The 18901-nt window shown below is 43.4% G+C and overlaps 2 protein-coding genes across 2 annotated transcripts in view; both read right to left on the bottom strand.

The window, feature by feature from the left end:
* The window catches only part of LOC105389610 (cytoplasmic dynein 2 heavy chain 1), a 28271-nt gene that overhangs the window by 8158 nt on the left and 1212 nt on the right, over positions 1-18901 (bottom strand). The window contains exons 3-8 of the mRNA XM_048625024.1: positions 5545-5629; positions 5189-5317; positions 4371-4616; positions 2241-2611; positions 1598-1739; positions 1378-1497 (exon numbers count right to left, since the gene is read on the bottom strand). Of these exons, the coding sequence (XP_048480981.1) occupies positions 1378-1497; positions 1598-1739; positions 2241-2611; positions 4371-4616; positions 5189-5251 (942 nt within the window). The 5' untranslated portion in view covers positions 5252-5317; positions 5545-5629. The remainder of the gene's footprint in view (positions 1-1377; positions 1498-1597; positions 1740-2240; positions 2612-4370; positions 4617-5188; positions 5318-5544; positions 5630-18901) is intronic.
* On the bottom strand, positions 6545-12917 carry LOC105398039 (laminin subunit beta-1). Its single transcript, XM_011570093.3, has one exon. The coding sequence runs from the start codon at positions 12869-12871 to the stop codon at positions 7532-7534; it is 5340 nt and encodes a 1779-aa protein (XP_011568395.3). The 5' UTR covers positions 12872-12917; the 3' UTR covers positions 6545-7531.

Below are 18901 nucleotides of genomic sequence, written 5' to 3'. Positions count from 1 at the left end.
AAGGCGGGAAGGTGCGGCAGTATGTGAGTAAAGTGGATGTCTGGAGTAGCATTCTTGTTTGGCTTTCTTAACAGAACATGCCACTTTTCGCCGTATGCTAGGGGGTGCTATCCCAGCCAGAGAGTAGACTTTGTAGAGCGGTGTCGGTTTGAGGCATCCCGTAACTATACGAACTGTGTCGTTAAGAGCAAAATCTACTTCTCTAGCATGCGCGGATCTTGCCTATATCATCATCATCATCAGCCAATAATCATCCACTGCTGGACATAGGCCTCTCCCAAGGAGCGCCACAACACTCGGTCCTCGGCCTTCCTCATCCAACCACAACCGGCTCTACCCGCCTAAGGTCGTCAGTCCAGCAGGCAGGAGGGTGTCCCACGCTGCGTTTGCTTGTTCGTGGTCTCCACTCGAGAACTCGTCTACCCCAACGGTTATCGGTTCTTCGGCAGATATGACCAGCCCACTGCCACTTCAGCTTGCATATTTTGACAGCTATGTCTGTAACCTTAGTCCTTTGACGGCGAATAACTCATTTCTGATACGATCCATCAGAGAAACCCCAAGCATAGCTCTCTCCATAGCACGCTGACCTACTTTAAACCGGTGGACCAGTCCTACCGTCAGTGTCCACGTCTCTGCACCATACGTCATCACTGGCAGAACGCTCTGGTTGAAGACTTTTGTCTTCAGGCTCTGAGGAATGCGAATCTTGCCCATATGGGGCAGGCAAATTCAGCAGCTGAGAAGCAGAGTGCTAGGCTACTTGTTCGTAGAACTTGCGGAGAGGGTAGACGTAAGCCGTTGTTTCGGGAGCTGACTTTCTTCTTGGTGTTTTGGCAGTGGGTTCTGTACGTGAGAGATCTATCCAGGGTCATTCCGAGGTATTTTGGTTACGAGCAGTGCTGGATTTTTTAAGTATGAGGCCGGCTGGCCTTTTTTCTTTTCTGAATCGGTGGAATAGACATTTTTTTTCCGCCTCCGGATTTTATAGAAGGAAATCTTTAAAAAAAAATTGCCTCACTCAGTTGCTCTGCACAAGTTTATTTCCAAAAATTCTAAAAAGATTTTTCTGGATGGACGAGTACAATCCAGAAAAATCATATTTTTTTGTTCGGAACATATCATTATATATGCAAATCTATCACCACAATGTTCTTATACATATGTAGGTCGGTAAGTAATCTACACTGACTGCTCTTTTTGTTATCTTTCATTCCTTGATGGGGCGGAAAACTACAGGAGCCCAGGGCGCGAAATCTTTAAATACGCCCCTGATTGTCATTTACCCAAAGCGTATGACCCTGTATCGAGGAAATTTGGATTCAAGCACTGAAATTAATTGAAGTTACGAATTGAAATATTATTATAAAAACGTACCTCGTCACAATTGAAGACGAGCACCAAACGGCCGACCAATCCACCGAGTGCTTTAACTGACTCGGTTTTGCCGGTACCAGCGGGACCAAAAGGATTTCCCACCAATCCGAGGTGAAGTGCCTGAAATAACATGGAATATTATTAATTTTTAAAAGGTCAAAAGAATACAAACCTTCTTCTTAAATATAATTATGTTTTTTATACAAAAATATGATCTTACTTGTGTCAAAATAAGGAAACATTCATCAGCGAGCTCTGTTCTCACAAACTGGCCTGTGTTTACCCCAAGGTATTCATACGAGTAGGAAATCTGAGCTAAGCCCATTTTAGCCACTATCTCTTTGTTGCTGAGGAGATAGAACCTGTGAATAAGACGTTAAACATAAATTACATAAATTATTTATAAAGTTTATTGCAGAAACTGATTTTGTTATGGGAGGCTGGAGACTTCATCTTTTGCCAAATATTGATCAAATTATTTGTTTATGTTGTTAGATGTTGGGTTGATATTTTTTTAACCTTTTATTTAAGTATGTCATTATGGACGACCGAATGGCGTAGTGGTTAGTGACCTGACTACTGAGCCGATGGTCCCGGGTTCGATTCCCGGCTGGGGCAGATATTTGTTTAAACACAGATATTTGTTCTCGGGTCTTGAATGTGCCCGTAAAATGGCAATAGGCCCGCCCCCTATTACATTGGGACTAACATAACACTCTGGCGAAAAGTGGGTGCAGCAATGCACCTCTGCCTACCCCGCAAGGGAGTACACTAGTACAAGGCGTGAGTGCGTGTGTGTGTGTGTGTGTCATTATTTATAATGAAGCGAAGCTAACAAAGAATAAAAATGAAGTTGTTCATACCTCAATTGTTTTTGCCACAGCCAATGACTGGTGGAGGTAACATTGTTTTCAATCAACGTCTTTATAACAGCCAAATAATAAGCACATTGTAGAATGAGCGCTTGACGCTTGTTTCGTTCATTTTCGTCTTCAACTTCAGACTCCGCATAGTACAAATTCTCCTTTTCAATGTTCGCCTTTAGTTTGTGAAGTTCTTTGGCTGCTAAAGCCCTTTCCGTTTGTTCTGTGAACCGGATGTTCTGAGCGAGACAGATGATCTGAGTCGGCAGAGAGAATGGATCTTGCTCTTGCAGTGAATTTGTGACGACACATTTGAGCGCCATGTTTTTGATTGACGAGCGCATTTCGATTTCCAAGTTTTTAAGCCACATCTGCATAAAAAATACAATATATTAGGTCCGATTTATCTATAATCATATTATACTCGAATATGCCATACTTTATAACCAGCATAACAAAGCTTCCTTACGTTTAATCAATACAACTGACGGTAAGCACTCGTAACTCGAGCTCCAATATTTTTGTACGCAATACGTAATACGTAACCCATCCACCATCACATCATCAGCCATTCTAATATTTCTAATGGATATATGCAATGAGGCATCTCCCAAATAGTGACCAAATACTGTGTCGTGGGCACCTCTTCTGATCACTACCGGCTACTTGTCTAAAATCATCAGTCCAGTCCTTCCAACTTATATAAAATCACACCATCAAAACCAACTCACCTCAACAGTACAATCGACATCCACCGGATGTTCAAGCGGCAACGTCTCCCCATGCTGACTACAGCAGGTCTAGTACAGGTTTGATAGTTTGTCGAAAACTATAAAAGTTTACGTTTTCTCGCATACTAAGTGGCGCCTCTAATGGAAACTATCATGAAACTTTTGACAGATAATGTATGCAGAAGATAGGAGAAAACGCAAACTTTTTTCGTTTTCATAAATAGCAAAACCCGTACTAGAGGGTCAGAGGGCGGTAATGGACATTCCATCAGGCCCTAGCCTCACGCCCGTGATGCCCGGGAACAGCTTCTTGAGGTGCGACTGCATGACCGCCTCCCGCCCCTCGGCCTCCGCCCGCGCCTGCCCGAAGCGGCTCATCCTATTACTACCGGCTACTTGTCTATGACCTATCCAACTGCAACGTGGAGTGAGACAGGGGGATGTGATATCTCCGAAACTGTTCACCAATGCATTGGAAGATGTCTTTAAGACGTTGGACTGGAAAGGACATGGCATATGTATAAATGGCGAGTACATGTCACACCTCCGCTTCGCGGACGACATCGTTATTATGGCAGAATCTCTGCAGGAACTCAGCTGGATGCTAAGTGGCCTAAATGCTGCTTCCCGACGTGTTGGCCTCGGTATGAACTTGGACAAGACGAAAGTCATGTACAATGCTCACATCAAACCAGAGCCGGTCGCCGTTGGTGAGGCAACAATCGAAGTTGTGCAAGAATATGTCTACCTCGGGCAGACTATTCGGCTAGGCAGAAGCAACTTCGACAAGGAGGCTGCAAGGCGCATCCAACTGGGTTGGGCTGCATTCGGGAAACTTCGTCACATATTCTCCTCGGCCTTTCCTCAGAGCCTGAAGACAAAAGTCTTCAACCAGTGCGTCCTGCTAGTGATGACGTATGGTGCAGAGACGTGGACACTGACGGTAGGACTGGTCCACCGATTTAAAGTCGCTCAGCGTGCTATGGAGAGAGCTATGCTTGGGGTTTCTCTGATGGATCGTATCAGAAATGAGGTTATCCGTCAGAGGACTAAGGTTACCGACATAGCTGTCAAAATATGCAAGCTGAAGTGGCAGTGGGCTGGTCATATCTGCCGAAGAACCGATAACCGTTGGGGTAGACGAGTTCTCGAGTGGAGACCACGAACAGGCAAACGCAGCGTGGGACGCCCTCCTGCCCGCTGGACTGACGACCTTAGGCGGGTGGCGGGTAGTGGTTGGATGAGGAAGGCCGAGGACCGAGTGTTGTGGCGCTCCTTGGGAGAGGCCTATGTCCAGCAGTGGATGATTATTGGCTGATGATGATGATGATGACTTGTCTATGATCACCAGTCAGGACCTTCAAACTTACATAATACCACACCATCAAAACCAACCCACCTCAACAGTACAATCGATATCCACCGGATGTTCAAGCGGCAACGTCTCCCCATGCTGACTACAGAGGCCAGTGATAGACATTCCATCAGGTCCGAGCCTCACGCCCGTGATGCCCGGGAACAGCTTCTTGAGGTGCGACTGCATGACCGCCTCCCGCCCCTCGGCCCCCGCCCGCGCCTGCCCGAGTAACTCGAGCAGGTCATCGTCGCTCAGGAAGTAGAGGCGGGGGAATGTCGAGCGCTTCTCCTGTGGAACAATAAGTATGTTCATTGTTCATGGTCATAAATATGGCGATGCGAGTCTTGTGACTTGTGTTCTCTGATTAGGGAACAACACACAATATTTTTTTAAGGAAAATCCACCTTCATTATTTTTGAAAAGGATTATTTCATAGTAATTTCAAGAGTCGTTGATGAAAAATATACAGGGTGCTTTTTATATGATATTTTTATGTTTGTGTAGCCCCAAGTTCGACATTTAAGGTTGCTTGCACCAAAAAGTTAATCCTAACTAATATTATAAATGCGAAAGTAACTGTGTCTGTCTGTCTGTCTGTCTGTCTGTCTGTTACTCTTTCACGCCAAAACTACTGAACGGATTTGAATGAAATTTGATATACATACGGTCTAGACCCTGGGAAAGAACATAGGCTACTTTTTATCCCGGAATTCCCACGGGAAAACTTTTTAAGGCGAAGCGAAGCGCGCGGGAACAGCTAGTCAAAAATAAATCTAGGACATTATAGATTTAATTTCGATTAACTGTTTGGTGCAAGTCACCCTCATTGTTTTAAATATACCTATAGTATACCAACTTACATCAATATACAGTTTCAATGCGGACTGGCACGCACTCAGCTGCTCGGAGATGGAGTCCAGCATCGGCTGCAGACTCACGGACTGCGTCAGCGCCGACAGACGAGCGTCGTTCTCTATCGCCCGCGCCACCTGGCGGGGAAACGGGGGAAATATGTTTCAGTATACTTACTGAAGTATGATTGCTAGCTCGCCTTACACAGGTTGGTTGGAAAGAAAACTAAATAGTTATATGAAAATAATTATATTGTTTAGAAGGTATTTAAGTTTATATATACCCCTAGTAGGTATTTAAGTTTTATGATGTGGGTTCTATGGTTATATACCGATATCCGTTAAAGTTATTTAAAACTTATTACCTGTCTAAAGCCCTGATCCACTTTGCGGAATTTGATCCCAAGCTCGCCGTCGTCGTTGGATAGAATTGGTTCTAGATACAACCACCTGCAGCAGAACAAACGAATGCCCATGAAATATATATTTTTAAATGCTTTAGGAATTTTGATAAGAACTTCCGTTTATTTATGTGAATAGCTGGTTTACGCTAAATCTTTGGCGAATAAATTGGGGCGGATATCCCGTTAGACTTGTGTGCTTATACAAAAATATTCAGATTGATATTTTGTTTGAGCTGTGTTGTAAGATTACCTGTCTGGCTGTTTTATCAAAGCGAATATTTGCTTGTAAAGTACTTACATCTAGCGAATATTCATTTCGATCGGACCTAAAGGTGCAATTGAATAAAAATTAAGGTGGCACCACCGGTATTTTGTTATTTGTTACTGAAGTGAAGAGATTGTCGTTGTGCCGGTGTGAGTTATTGTTTTTCACACATACTGCACATACACCTTACAAAGTGGCGCCTCTAGCGGAAACTTATGTAAAACAGACGTCAGTAACATATTTAATGCTGGCAGTTATAAAGACAAACAATTTCGTTTGTGATTAGTATACGTTCTACGATAGTAGAGTATTTATATAAGTGTGTAGTATTGTAGTCTTCGTGAAAGTAGGTAATTCATATTAAATTATATAAATTAATGAATTAAACGAACTGGGGTGACTCAGGGGCTCTTTCCGGGCAACTTAAAAGCTCTGCAACATTGGGAAATTGTACTTATATGGATAAATAACTGGAGTCTTCATCCCTGTGCCAATAACCCACTTCTTGTAGGACAGTTATAAGATGGTAAGATACCAATACAACTACATTTGCATTGCAAATCTAACTTCAATTGACCTACATACACTATAAACTTGTAGCTAGACTGAACATGTAAAGGGCTTTTTAAAATTGTATGGTTACTAAGTCTTAAGTATGGTAAACAAGTAGGAAAATAAATAAAACCAACAAAGCGATTAGATATAAAAGTATTTTATTATTACAATTAAGTAATGTGCCTCACATATTGTTCATGTTAACAGAAAACAGTAGCCTCAGCAAATTGGAAACATGGAAATATTTTAAATGCACAAATCATAATTCAAGTAAATGCAAATTAATAGGAATCTTATAATATAGCCTATAGTCGTCAACACTAAATTAAGTATGTATTATTATGGTACAAAAACGTAACATAATAGTTACAGTATATTACGAATCTCAGTATCTATTCTAATGTTACTGCTATTGCATCTTATTCAGAATATTAAATAGTAGATATATATAATATATTTTACAAACACACTCATCATTAAATTCTTACAAAACAACAGTGTAGAGATAGAAACAACATAATAATACACATAAATTAACTATAGTTATTATTAACAAAAGGCACTGTAAGACTTAGATTTAAATGTTACTAAACATTAAGAAAATAACTATAACTTTCATAGTGCACAATTATTTTAATGCTCTACTTCTTTGGATTGGCAATTTATGCGATCTAAATAAAACATGTCGATAGCTGCAATAAAGTGAATACATTTGCAGAAAAGGTGATACTTTATGTGTACACACAGGTAATATTATATGATATAACATGCTGTAGGTACCTTTTATAAACTTACAGGTTTTTACAAAAATAAGCTAACATCATTGTTTTAATTGACACATTTTCAGTACAGAAGTAACTGAATGATTCTGATGTTTATATTTATGAAATTGTATGGTGGTTACTTATATCATCAGTAGTCACTTCTTTTGTATACAGGTAAAATATGTTTAGTAGGTACTCAATTATGAGTAGGATGTAGTCTAACTACGTCTTATACTTTTTAGTCTATGGCACTCAATGACTGCATGTTGGGGAATTAAATTAAATTTTATATTGCTTGTACAAATTATTCTCAAATAGTGCCCCAAACAAACACATCACACAATTAAACAAAAATATTATCTACTTATGTCGTACAAGATCTATAGTTATCTGACCGTTTAGTGATTTCCGACAGGTAGTAATTCATTTGAGAGTTAAGATCGCCTATTTCTTTCTCCAAAGTGCTCAACTGTGCGTTGTGATCATTGTAAAGTTGTTCCATATTAGTTAGAAGCTTGAGTTGTGTTTGTGTGTCACTGGCGAGTTTTGTGGCCCTGTTCAATAGTAGCTGCGCCCTCTCTCTCGAGTTAACGGTTTGACTGGCTCGCTCTGTGAGGGACGCATTCGTCGTTTTGAAGTCTTGGCGTAGCTGCCTCGCTTTCTGCTCGGCACCCTCAGCGCGATTCACGACATCGTCCGCCTCTTGCTTCACTTGTTCCGCGTCACTTTCAATTTTAAGTATGTTCTTTTGCAAGTCAGATAAGCGTAAGCGCAGTCCTTCAACTTCCTCTTTAGTTTCGTTGGCTTTTTTCTGGGCTTGATCAGTTTCTAATGCAATAGGAGCCAAATCACTCTTAGCAGCATCGATATCGCTGTTTGCTTTGTTGATTGCATTTTCAGCGGCATCTTGAGCGGCCTGAGCCATATCTAAAGCTTCTAGTACTGCATTAGCCGTTTCTAATGTTAGGTTAGCTTCTTTGTTTACAGCAGTTGCATTTATTTTCAGCTCTTTAGCTCTATCTAGATCTGGCTGCGTCTCTGCTATAATATTTTCAATGTCTGTTAGCTGCGATACTGTGGAATTAATACGCTGAGAAAGTTCCGTAATCTCTTTAGGTTCAATGCTAATAGATAGATTTAGTATTTCATTAGCTAAAGTTCGTACATCGGCAGGCGTGCTTGATGTATTAGATAGGAAATCTTTCAGTTCAGCGGTAAGTTCTTTGCTGTTATTGGTTACACGTTCAGCTGACACTTTGAATTCATTAGCAGCGTTGAATACTTCCTTTGCTTTAGATCGAACGGCAATGGTGTCTTGCTTAGCTTGTGAAATGGACCTGTACATATCTTCAGCTGTTAATTCATGCTCCTTAATTCGGTGTTCAGTCTTGTTTGCGAAATCTAGAGCCTGCTCAGCCTTTGTAACAGCCCCTTGATCACAAGATATTCCACCGCATTTTCCACAGCTTGCTCCTCCACAAATATCACAAGAATCACTCTCTTGTCCGCACATCTTTTCATTTAGAGTTGGTATATGTGACTCCAGTTTTGACAGCTGCTCTTGCAAATCATCCAACTTCTTATCATTCTCATGTTGGGTATTATTGAAGTTATTATATGACATTTCTATCATTCGATCAGTGTTCTTTATCTGGCGGTCTGTATTGGCAATAATAGTTTGAACATTATCTGCATCATCGGCTGCTTTCAAGGCTCTTTGTTTGGCTTCGCGAGTTAAGTTCAATGCACCTTCTAAGTTGGCTTCCTGTAGCTTGGTAGCGTTAGTGCTAAGATCGACAGTTTTTGCTTTTAATTTACCGATGCTTTGTCTGAGGGCGTCTAATGTTACGTTGCCAAGGTTAATTTGAGATGTTATTGAGTTCAAATTATCGTTGCTATCTTTAACTTTCTCTTCAGCATCTGCCAACTGTTGTTTTAATACTTCCAAGTTAGAATAAATCTCTTTGACTCGTGCTTGTCCTAAGGAAGCGCTTTGAAGTATGTTACCGACATCTGCCAATTTCTTTTCCATGTCTTCGAAATCTCTGGTGTAGGCTCCAGTAGCACCGACTAACTTTATTTTGCTTGCATTTCCTATAGCAAATGAAGTTTGTAGAGCTAGGTCACTAATAACCTGGTCCCAATTGTCGAAGCATTCGCCACAAGCGTAGCACTGTGGTGCTTCTCCCAAGTACCCTCTAGCACACATATCGCACTTGTGACCTCCGATGCCCGGTTTGCATATACATGACCCATTATCACGCATGCATTGTTGGGAGAGAGATCCATAAACATCACAATCGCATTCATAGCATTCTAAGTTAGGATCTCCCCAATAGTTCTCTTGACATTGATCGCATTGACGACCACCGTGACCTGGGATGCAGTCACACTTGCCTATGTAGGGGTTGCATTGAGGTGACAGTGAACCAACAGGGTCACATTCACAAGGGTCGCATCCTTTACCGAGGGCAATTCTCCAATGGTTTTCTGTGCACTGATCGCAGTTGATACCCATCACATTATTGAAGCAGGGACACTGGCCTGTAACCCGATCACAGTTTCCGATGGTAAAGTTAGTACCCAACTCAGAGCAGTTACATTTGTAGCATTCTTTTTCAAGGGCATTACCAAAGTATCCATCCTGGCAAACATCACAATGTTCTCCGGCCGTGTTGTGAAGACATTGCAAACATTTTCCTGTGTAGGGGTCACAATTGCCAGGTTTGGTAATATCGATGTTATCATTGCACTCGCATTTCTCGCACGTTCCTCTGATTGGGTCACCAAAGTAGTTATCGGCGCAGACTTCGCAGAGCGGTCCCGCGTAGCCTTCCTTGCAGTCGCAGACGACATCTTTGGTTTCCGGGTCGAGCTCGCAGCGGTCCGCGTGGCTGCTCTTGTTGGGGTCGCCCTTGGTCCCGGGGCAGGGGCACGCGCGGCACGGGATGTCCACCCCGAGGCGAGGGTCGCCGTAGAACCCTTCCACACACCTCTCGCAGCGGTGGCCCTCCGTGAAGTCATTACACTCTGTGCACGCACCGGTCCTGTCGTCACATTCAAAGGCGTGTCCGTTACAGTCACACTGCTGACAGTTGGGGAAGTTGAAGTAGCCAGGCTGACAGAGATCGCACGCACGTCCGTATGTATTCGCTCTGCATTTACATTGACCGCTTGTGGCGTCACAGAAGTTGTCTAATGATCCGATGCTATTACAGTCGCAACGCTTACATCCGAACTTACTGAACCCATACGTCCCCGGCGCACAGCGGTCGCATCTACGCCCAACTATATTTTCGACACACTGACAATTTCCGGTGTACTGGTCACACTGATAACTCTTGGATCCGGTTGGGTCACACTGACAAGGCTCGGATCCATTTTGTACGAAAAATCCAATGCTCGCATGATATTTCTTGCACACTTCGGGGATATTTTCTCTATTGAGGTCATAGTAATAAGAGTCTCCACAGTTGTTACGGTCAAACTCCTCTCTCACTTGGCTAGAATTACTAATGAAAGGCATATCTTCAACAGATGGAATAAGAACAATGGAATCTATTAAAACAGTAGCCCTCGAGTTGGACGTGCGGCCATCTTGTCTTCCTAAGAATATGCGGAGTTCGGTGCGTTTATTCTTTTCCAAGCATATTGCTGGTTGCACGAGCACGCTCCGCTGGTTGGCGGGCAGCGTGGTGCGCACCGTGTCGTCCTCGGGCCGCACGTTGGCGCACGGGGAGTCCGGGTCAATGGGCAGGGGCCTCTTCACGAATATCGTAGCTTCCTCCCAATTTAACGGAGACTGCGGTTCGTACCTGAGCAACACGTTGTAATGCATGCTTCTCATTAAATTATCAACAACAAATACTATCGTACTACCTTCGGGAAGCTTCATGAAACCGGGTCCGGTCCACGTTTCCTTCCGGTCGGGATAGTTTTCTCTGATCACAACTTGGCACAGTTGACTTTGGATCGCATTATCGTCTAATTCGGAATCGCACTGACTCAACTCACCCTCGTAAACCATAGAATCGAGGGGTCCCACAAAGAAGTTTTGTACTGGTTGATCACAGCGACGGCCGGCCACGTTCGGGCGACACTTGCACTGACCCGTTATCACATCACAGTAGTTGTCGAGCGAGCCGCCCACGTCGCAGTCGCAGGGCGTGCAGCCGTCGTCGATCTCGGCCAGTCCGTAGAACATGGGCAGGCACTGGTCGCAGTTGCGGCCCGTGACGTAGCGCTTGCACCAGCACTCGCCCGAGTCGGCGTCGCAGCCGCGGCGCGCGATGGTGCCGAGCGAGTCGCACGTGCAGGGCTGGCAGCCCAGCGGGTCCTCGGGGTCGAAGTGCCAGAAGCCGTCGCGGCACTGGTCGCAGCGCGCGCCGTCCACGTTCTGCTTGCAGTGGCAGCTGCCGGCCGTCTTGTTGTAGTCGGCGTCGGTCTCGTCGTCGCAGATGCCGTTGTCGGTGGTGCCCTGCGGGTCGCAGTCGCACGGCTTGCACACGTCGGGGCTCTGGATGTCGAGCGCCGGGTCGCGGTAGAAGTACGGCTTGCAGCGCTCGCAGTTCACGCCCATGGTGTTGTGCTGGCAGTCGTCGCACACGCCGCCGCTGATCTTGCCCGTCTTGTTGTACACGGCGGCGTCGAAGTGGCACGCGGTGGCGTGGTTGTTGCACGTGCAGCGCTTGCAGGCGTTGGACGTCTTGCCGACGGCGGGCTGCCACGGCAGGTCGTTGTAGAAGTCCTCGCAGTACTCGCAGTTGAGGCCGCGCGTGTTGTGCGTGCACTCGCAGCGGCCGTGCACCATGTTGTTCTTGGACTCCACGCCCGGCATGGGCAGGCAGCGCGACGCGTGGCCGTAGCACGAGCACGAGCCGCGCACCGTCATCTCGTAGATAGCGTAGTAGTACTTCTCCTGGATCTCGGCGCGGTTGTCGAGCAGGTCGTCGCCGAGCGTGTGCAGCTTGGTGAAGTTGATGCGCAGGTTGGTCATGCGCAGCAGGTTCTGCACCTCCTCGGAGTAGGGGTTGGTGACGTTGATGTTGGGCGGCAGCACGCGGAAGATGACCTCGCCCTCGGTGGAGGGCGACACGCCGGAGTAGCGCGACTCGCAGACCACCTCGGTGAGCGAGCGCTGCGAGCGGCGCGGCGCGGCGGGGAACGCCTCGGCGCAGTTGTGCGCGAAGTAGCGGTACACGCGCCAGGTGGCGCCGAAGTCGAACGAGCGCTCCACCAGCATGGCGGCCGGCCGGAACGTTTTGAACTGGATGATGAGATGCGTGAGGTGGAACTCCGCCTCCATGTCCAGCTGCACTGTCACATTCTCGCGGCCGTTCTCGGACTGCCACCACGAGCGGTTGCGCGTGCCCGGGTGGTACTTGTAGATGATGTTCTGGATGCGGTGGTTGAGGATGGGGTTGTTGACGGTGCGGTCGGAGGAGTCGCACCAGAAGCACTTCTTGCGGTCCTCGATGTGGGAGACGATGCAGTAGCGGTCGCGGGCCTGCAGGCCGCAGGTGGAGGAGGCCTGCAGGCGCTGCTCGCGACCGATGAGCAGGTTGCCGGTGGCGGGGTAGCAGGAGGACAGCTCGCACGCGCGGTCCAGGCGCCGCGGGTCCAGGCGCAGGCGGTCTCGCTCGGCGTCATACACTGCGCACGCGCTACCCGCCAGCGCGAGCAGCAGCAGCAGTCGCGGGGCCATGACGCGGGGACGGCGCGCCGCACACTGCCGCCCGCCGCGGCCGCCCCTCCCGCCGCCGCGCCCCGCACCGCCCGCCGCAGGGACGCATTCAGACACCAGAACCCGTCCCACTTGTTTTTGTTTCACAGCTTTGGTCAAGTTGAAATTTAAGTCTTATACGGGACCGTTAGTTCATGACATTAGTATTGTGTTCTGTTCTCAGATCATAACTGAAATATATTTTTTATGTAGTGTAGTGTCCCTCTACTGGGCAAAGGCCTCCTCAGAAATTTACCACCATTCCCGAAACTGAAATAATGTAACAGATAAAAACATTATTTACACGTGATGACTTGATTTAGTAAGTAAAACTGGACATTGCTTGCTTCTGCCTTAAATATACTTACATCATACTTATTTTTTCGCAAGCGACAGCGAATCTCGCAAACAGACCGACTTTCACCGGCGGCTATTCAAACTGCGATCTATTCACATCCTACTATTACTACCTGAATGCGTCCCTGCGCGAGGCGACGACCGCTCCCATCGCGAGAGCTCGTGCCGTTCTCCGAAATGGGCACTAAGCAACAAAAATACACGCCGCATTTCGGGATGCACTTTTTTGTTTTGCCCGCTCATTATGGGAGCATGGGAAGACTCCGTTCTGACCTGACTGATAGACACCGCATTCCGTACAATCTCATTTTCAATGGACAAAGTTGCGTTTGTGTGCTACTAAACATAGTAAGCGCTATGTAGTACATTAAAATAGCACCCGGTTAGACGAACGCTTCGCGGACATGACGACAAAAGCTTTTAGAGCTTTCACTGCTGCTGCAACGCACGCGGTTAGATGTTACTATTATGGGACGTTAATAAACATTTAATAGCCGCAGTAAAACATAAAGGCGATCACGCGGCCACCGATAGGGCCTCAGCCTTCCGTCCTCCACATCCGCCGTCTGTGATATGATAACATTCGCAACATACTTACCTACTACTTACATAAACTTTTATATTCATTAAAATTTATATGAATGTAATAAACACAGTCATGTAACTTATTAAGATAAAGGGCTGAACGGTAATAAAAGAAACACGTTATCCTTGAAGACCCACTATGCCAAAAAAGGTTGCACTGGATGGATGAGCGTGAGCAACGAAAAAAAGTGCCGCTATTCAATAAATAATAATCTTCGCTAACCGCAAAAAAGTTTTTCGAAGAACTTAAAAGCTCACTGAATGGAAGTTTTATTAACTTGCCCTGTGAGATTAAGGAAATTGATTTCGTAACTGGTTTTGGCTTAAACAAAAAGAAGAGGGCATCCAAATCGAAAGTTTTGAAAGCTCCGACATTGACGGTCTAGCATAATAGGTCAACAGTCTCTGCCAACTCGGAAAAAATAAACTAGTGTCACGAGCCATTCATCTGCACTGAATATAGAGGTGCCTGGGCTTGTGTTGAACAAAGGGACTGCTCAAAGGAAGGCTAGGGACGGTGCATGTTCAATGAACTGAATGTACTTAGGGAACAATATGCGTAAGCCTCATTACGCTAACAAAACTCAATAGTCCATTCTCGAACTTTGTGTACATATATCGGAAAATCCTCAATTTTATAAGGCATAGGTATGTAAGTAGGTAGATGCTATACACATAAACAAGAACTGGTTTGGCATTCTGTTGCTATAAAGGCTGAAATTAAAGCGGGTACCCTGGTTGCTCAACCATTATAACAGGGGTGCTAAATACCAGGCTTCCTAATGGGCTTGAAGATTTTGTTTTTTGTGTTTTTGCAGTATAATTCTACGCAAAGAGAAGGAGACACCGTTTCTTCAGCAGAGGAGACTAATTATGGCTGATGATAATTTGATGATCCTATTTTTTTTATCTTAATACATTTTGTACAAACAAAATATCTCATGCATCGATATGTAATTGATTAGGTCATCGCTTAGGAATTCCAAATTGTTTACAGCTCGCTACTGGTACAATTTCTAAGTTGTCCTAAGTATAGCTCTTCATTAAGCGTTGACGTCATAGACCGGGTTGAAACAAATCGACCTCCTTCACAAAGATAGTTCGTTACAATTTCGACAGTCTCCCGATAACCTTTTATCAGTGTCAAGTTAGCTAAATAGTAAAGCAAACATCTCTGGCCTGACTGAGTCTATTATCTCTACAAAACTATACCTAGAGAATGAGTCAGAATCGAGTTTGCTACACCCACGATTTGGAATGCAATGGGTTAATGTTACTTGCATTACACATGAAATAAAATACCGAATATGCTGAACTTGTATATAGGTTTTTTTATAGTTGTTATAGTGCATGATAGTGTCATCTACGGAGACGTATTTATTAGGATGTCACGGTATTAAGGACAACCGATTTGGTATTTTTATGTAGAGTATTTACAAAAGGAAGCCGTTTAATTTATGTGGTTGTGAATGAACCGTTTGGTTGCGATAAAGGTTCATTCTCAAAATTCTGTAAACGTTGTCAAAGTTCAAGCGATAATTATGCTTATATCTCCGCCAGTAGAAACGGACCGGAGTTATCTTCTGAGTGTGATCATCAGAATGTGGTACAATGTATGATTGAAGGAATAATAATATTTAGGAATTAAATGTAGCCTCCGAATTCTTGATTGTTACATTAATGGTTTTTTCAGTTTCCCTACCCGTTAATTAGATCATGACACTTGAGTATGGTGCACCATCGATCGATAGAACAATATGGGAAAATACACTCTTTATCACAACAACAGGAGAAAATAAACAGTTAACTACGAGTGCCATGTTTTCAGGAGCTGTTCGTTCAGGAATACGATTCTAAATCGGTCTCATAGACGAGGAAAAGGAGGGAAGGTTCGTAAACTTAGTAATAAAATTACGTACATGAGGCTTACTCTTGCTTGACAAAAAAAACAAACGAACGAGAGCTTTCATATACAACTACGTCTACGTTTAACGCAAAGTCGTAGTTAGCGTAGCAGCGCTTTTAAGCTTCGATTTACGTAAGCTAGAGTGACCACTCGGTATTACACAAGCGGCGACGACGACGTGAAGCCAAAAAGGACAATCTCAAGTTGCGTTGCATTTCGCAGCACTTGCATTATATCATGTTACACTACTTGTATTTATGTGGTAACGCACTATTAATAAGAAACGACTAAACAAACCTGGCTTTACATCAATGCGTCATTTACTGACCGTTGGTAATAAAGTCTCTAAATAACCACGATATCATTAACGTATCAGGTCTATGGTAAATTTATCTAATGCGAGAGAACGGATGTTTTGTTAGACACGGTTCTATTTATAGACTTCCATACAACTAAGCTTTTAAAACATAAGTAAGTATAACTTAAAATCAATGTATTAATTTAGCATCTGCTATTTAATGTCGATATTTTTGTTATTACATACTTAAGACCTTACTTATTTTGTATGAAAGCTATCAGGTTAGTGACCCGGCTTATCTGGTTGTTTCTGTAAAGCCGTGTCATATAGGTACTAACCACATCCGTTCTTTGTGATATAAAGTCTCTATGCTAAGCTTACGGACTTTTAAAACGTTCGTGTAATATGTTAAAACGGTAAGCACATTGCCATTACATCACCCGGTACGTCTACTATTATAGTAGTTAGATAGATAAAGCTTATCACTTCAACTTCTAGCGGTTGCCATGATAGCTTTGTTACATAAAATGACTATGAAATTAAAACAATTTATGCCTAATCATTTATATTTAAAGAGCATTTAGGAGCATACATGCTAAAATCGAGATAAAATAAATTGTAAATCTATAGTTAATAGAATGCTATGAAATGTCTAATCGAAGTAAATTGTAAGAAAAAAATCGTGTCCATATTTATAGATTAGTAATGAAGGCACGCTGAATGTTCGCGAATTATTTACACCTTATACGGCGGTGTCGTCAGGCCGCATAAGGTCAGAAATGCCATCTCGAAAGCTAGCGTTTATCAGCTAGTTTATAGTGGTGGGAATGGGCCGTACGGTGTAAGGAATAGGAGCTGATTTAGATGATGCCTGTAGAATAATTTAATGCTGTGCGTGTAGCGAGTGCAGGCATTGTGTGAGCCGTCCGCCGTGTTCCAGTTTTAGCGTCCCCTTTTCCTCTCTTTCCTATATTCTGTGTAAATTTACTGTACTTAACTACTTATTTAAAGTTTCTAATACTTAGGGACCTACTTATTTGGTGATTCACTTATTGGAGCACAACTGCATTCATGAGAGAAGAGGGGAATTCCCTCAATCAATAACAAATACTTAACATCAAATGGGCACGAGTGTTTTTATATGTACGGTCAGCTGCATAAGTAGCTATACACTTCTGAACCTTGTGAAACTGACGAACCGTCAATGTTTCAATGAATGGATAGGCGGTTTACTAGATTGACAACGTACAAAAGTGTATAGCTACTTATGCAGCTGACTGTACCTACTAATTAGGTAGTACTACTATACGTACACAAAAAATATACTCATACGTTATTAGAGAAATTACCTACACGCACGGTAAGAAAATCTAGTAACAAAATCAATTTCTGTCCTGAAGAACCCTACTTCAAGAAAAGCTAGGACCACCCAAGTTGATCCGACACTATCGATACAAATATACCTACCTCACATGAAACCAGGAATAGTTTAGAAATTCTCATAATCATTTCAAACACTACTTACTACTTTTAGTATGCGCTTTAGTTATCTTTTATGGGATAAAACAAAAATACCGATTTCAAAGTGCCATGCCGGTTTCGGCGGCCGGGACATCTGTTGCACACATGTGGACCGGCCAAGCGTGAATCCTCACAGATTGTCAGAGATTGAACCTTCTAGACACTTGCTTTAATAATAATAGAACACTCATTGTTTTTGTTTACTTCCCACGCTGAATGTCGTTTGAAAAATTACAAAGTTGAAGATTTTTTTTAATTGCTTACTTTAGATACAACCACCACGTTTTTTTTGGTTTCTTTATATAACTTATAATTTCAAATAGGTACCAATGCAGATGTCTATTATATTTAGGGTTTCTGATTTCTCGACCTGTTTTCGTTCTCGAGCTTCGAGAATTCTCGAGCCCAAATTCTCGAGTCTTCTCGAGTCTCGAGCCTTTCTAAAAAGACTTTAGAAAAATGCCTTAATTTAAAAAAAAACACACAAAATCTCCTTTTTTTTACTTTGTCAACTTAATCACAAAGAAAATACTTAACTCATACTCATAATTAGCGGTCCAGCTAGCTACTAATTACTAGTACAATGTGGGCCAAAAGTTATCACCCTATTGGATGTTGCTCTCATTTGTGAAAATGGCCGCCAATTTCAAATCAGTTTTGATTTTGGTGGACTAGACAAATGCAGAATTCAAGTTCAGGAGCCATGGAGTGATATACTCCCCAAAAACGCGGAATAATTGTGTTTATTAAGTTTTCGGGTCGCATTTTTTTGTTTTATCTGTAATTTTTCCCTGCAATATAGCCCGATTTAACCGTTTTTTGTGTGGTTTTTTGTAGTCCCGTGTTTATGTGCATAAGTCCGTGTCTCTGGAAGCCCTTAAGGACAACATTCGACACGAGTGCGAGAATCTCTCGTCCGAAATTTTCGATGAAGTGATGAAAAATGCCATAAAACAAGCCGGTATGGCAATCAATTGTGACGGCGCTGATTTGGCCGATATCATCTTGACTTTACCAATAAAATTTTAAAGGTTCGAATAAACATACCTAATAAAAAAACAGAATCGAAGTTTCTCATTTAGAAAAAAAAGAGAGCCAAACAACATCGGATGACTTCTTTTGGCCCACCTGAACTAAGAAACAGTACGTAACTATTACTAGGTTATCTTCTAATCATTCATTGGTATTATTAGTACAGCACTAGCTTAAATGGAGATTAAACATAATAAATCATAATAGACGCGCATGGTATGGGTGTGTGTTGTTAAGCGGCGGCGCAGGAAAATTCGAAATGAATATTCTTAATTTTTATCTCAAGGCTCGAGAATTTCTCGAGTCTTCAGAT

The sequence above is a fragment of the Plutella xylostella genome, chromosome 13 (assembly GCF_932276165.1).
Source record: "Plutella xylostella chromosome 13, ilPluXylo3.1, whole genome shotgun sequence".
Taxonomy (NCBI): domain Eukaryota; kingdom Metazoa; phylum Arthropoda; class Insecta; order Lepidoptera; family Plutellidae; genus Plutella; species Plutella xylostella.
Note: the sequence above shows the minus strand (reverse complement) of the source record. Positions and strands in the feature narration are given on the sequence as shown.